The sequence below is a fragment of the Anopheles aquasalis genome, chromosome 3, assembly GCF_943734665.1.
Source record: "Anopheles aquasalis chromosome 3, idAnoAquaMG_Q_19, whole genome shotgun sequence".
Lineage (NCBI taxonomy): Eukaryota > Metazoa > Arthropoda > Insecta > Diptera > Culicidae > Anopheles > Anopheles aquasalis.
Window position 1 is genome coordinate 64,656,049 of NC_064878.1, and position 2,500 is coordinate 64,658,548.

General features: G+C 51.0%; 2 protein-coding genes across 2 annotated transcripts in view; one reads left to right on the plus strand and one right to left on the minus strand.

The window, feature by feature from the left end:
- Positions 1 to 561, plus strand: part of LOC126578484 (tRNA N6-adenosine threonylcarbamoyltransferase) — a 1,248-nt gene extending 687 nt beyond the window's left edge. Inside the window, exon 2 of the mRNA XM_050241080.1 lies at positions 1 to 561. This exon is cut by the window's left edge and continues 414 nt beyond it. Within this exon, the coding sequence (XP_050097037.1) occupies positions 1 to 509 (509 nt within the window). The 3' untranslated portion in view covers positions 510 to 561.
- The window catches only part of LOC126578481 (uncharacterized), a 9,140-nt gene continuing 7,187 nt past the window's right edge, over positions 548 to 2,500 (minus strand). Inside the window, exons 4-7 of the mRNA XM_050241077.1 lie at positions 2,498 to 2,500; positions 1,839 to 2,425; positions 1,049 to 1,260; positions 548 to 980 (exon numbers count right to left, since the gene is read on the minus strand). The exon at positions 2,498 to 2,500 is cut by the window's right edge and continues 302 nt beyond it. Of these exons, the coding sequence (XP_050097034.1) occupies positions 606 to 980; positions 1,049 to 1,260; positions 1,839 to 2,425; positions 2,498 to 2,500 (1,177 nt within the window). The 3' untranslated portion in view covers positions 548 to 605. The remainder of the gene's footprint in view (positions 981 to 1,048; positions 1,261 to 1,838; positions 2,426 to 2,497) is intronic.

Below are 2,500 nucleotides of genomic sequence, written 5' to 3' on the forward strand. Positions count from 1 at the left end.
GTTATAACATTGAGCAGATGGCCAAAAAGGGTCAAAACTATGTTCCACTGCCATACTCGGTGAAAGGGATGGACATGAGCTTCTCGGGTATCCTATCGTTCATCGAGCAGAAAGCGCGACCAAAAGGAAGACAGGCACGGAAGGCCAAGGTGGAGGACGCTGACCAGTGGACGGATGAAGATTTGTGCTTCTCGCTACAGGAAACCCTGTTTGCGATGTTGGTAGAAACGACGGAACGTGCGATGGCGCATACGGGATCGCGAGAGGTTCTAATTGTTGGTGGTGTTGGGTGTAACGTGCGATTGCAGGAGATGATGAGTGTGATGTGTGAAGAGCGAGACGCAAAGTTGTTTGCCACCGATGAACGGTTCTGCATCGATAATGGGGTCATGATTGCTCACGCCGGCTGGGAAATGTTCCGCAGTGGTACGCGGATGGCTTGGGACGACACGACGATCACGCAACGCTTCCGAACGGACGAGGTCGAAGTAACCTGGCGGGATGATTGATGATGGATCGATCAAAGTGGAATAAAATGACTCGTTGGTTCCTTGTTTCGATATAACAGCTAAACTTTATTACTCGCTCCCCGGCCGGTCTCCTCACTAGAGCTCACAGTTGGCGTACAAACTAGGACTAGCCGGTTGACCGATGTTCATCGTTACGGTCACGGTCGGGCGTTCACCTTCATTCGCTAACCGGTAATGGTTTTCACGACCCACCTTCAGCTTGATCGGAATCATTGGGGCCGGTTTACCCGTTTCTCGCGCAACAAAGTCTCTCAGCAGTGGCGGAAGTTCGATCTCACGGGGGAATATCTTCTCTTGCCGCTCCACCAGCTTGCAGTAGGATTCCTCTTCATGCTTTGACAGCAACCGGTAATCGGCTTTGTAGGAAACACTCTCCACCTGCACCGGATTGGGGCACTTGCGGCCACGGAACGTTTTCTCCACCGTTACACGCACCTTCCGGTACGGTTCCTGGAACAGAGTAGCAAAGGGAATCGTTTAGCCAAAGGACTGTATTCGTTTCCCGAGAATCGTCGTACCTCATTCGGCAGGGCTTCCACTTTGAGGATTTTCATGAAGCTCGGCTCCGGATAGCGCTCAAACATGCTGCGCACCACGACACGGCCGACGCCAAAGTTCTTCAGGTTTCCCACGATTTCCCACAGCGTTTTGCCACGGAAATCTGTCGTCCTGCCGATGTATTTTATCGTGGCCATCGCTAAAATTGAGGGAAAATTATGTAAAACTGAAACTGGAAAAACAAAACATAAACAAAAACACGCGCCGAATGTCAAAGAGACGTTTTAAACGTCAAAACGGTTTCAAAAGATGAACAAATCTGTGAAAAACCGTTAAAAACGGTAGAACGGAACGGAAGTTCCTCATTAATCCTTTTCTGGCGGTGGAAGCACTTTCGGATGAAATTTGGAATAATCGATCTACCGACGATGTGATTACAAATCAGAATAAATAGAATAATTTATTCCTGCATTACTCTACTGGGTCGTTACACAGTAAATCTCATTTCACACACCACTCTCCTGCACGCCTAGTTCGTACCTTCGAATGCCTGCATATAGCATCGTACACTTTAACTCCAGCTGGGGTAGCAGCACATGCCGGCGGCCAGCTGAAGCAGTCTAGCTAAGTATTATCGAATACAAACTGCCATCTGTATCTATACAAGAGCGAGAAGCGCTATACATTCCTTACTTAAGAGCACGCTGCGCTACGTCCTTACACATCTATGCTGCATCCCACCATGGTCGATATCAATAAATAATGGTAGAGCAGTCGCCACTGGCCGTGCCATCTCCTAGAATCGGCCACGGACCTGGTTGATCCAGTCGAGGTAATGGGCCACCTTGACGTACACACCGGGCACATTAGCCTGTCCGCAACCGATACCCCACGAGACGACGCCAACCACCTGCCAGACACCGTTCCGTTCGCACACCAGCGGACCACCACCATCACCCTTGCAGGCATCCTTGCCTTCCTCACCACCGGCACACAGGAAGCCCGGGTTAAGGTTGTACGAGAAGCCGAGACGCGTCTGGCGGAGCTGGTTCTGGCACTGGTAGTGATTTACGATCGGCACGTCCACCTCCTTCAGGATGTTCTGGTACTTTCCGTAATCACCGAATGCATCCTTGCCCCAACCGGTAGTCCAGCAGCGTTGGCCCGAGAAATCCGTTTGCTTATCGGGCAGACAGGCGGGTGCAATGTGCGGAGCGCTCGTCAGATCCACCGGACGATCCATCTTCAGGATGGCCAGATCGTTATCGAGCGTACCGGCGTAGTACTCGGGGTGCACCTGCACCGAAATGACGTCCCGCTCGATGTACGGATAGAACTCGACATCATGATTCACGTCCCACTCGCCGAGTCGCACGCGCAGATCGAATCCGTTGTAGCTGTTTATTCGGTGAGAAAATTTTCATTGATTAGAAAACCAGTTGCCAGGCCAGTAGAGGCTTTATACTTACGTC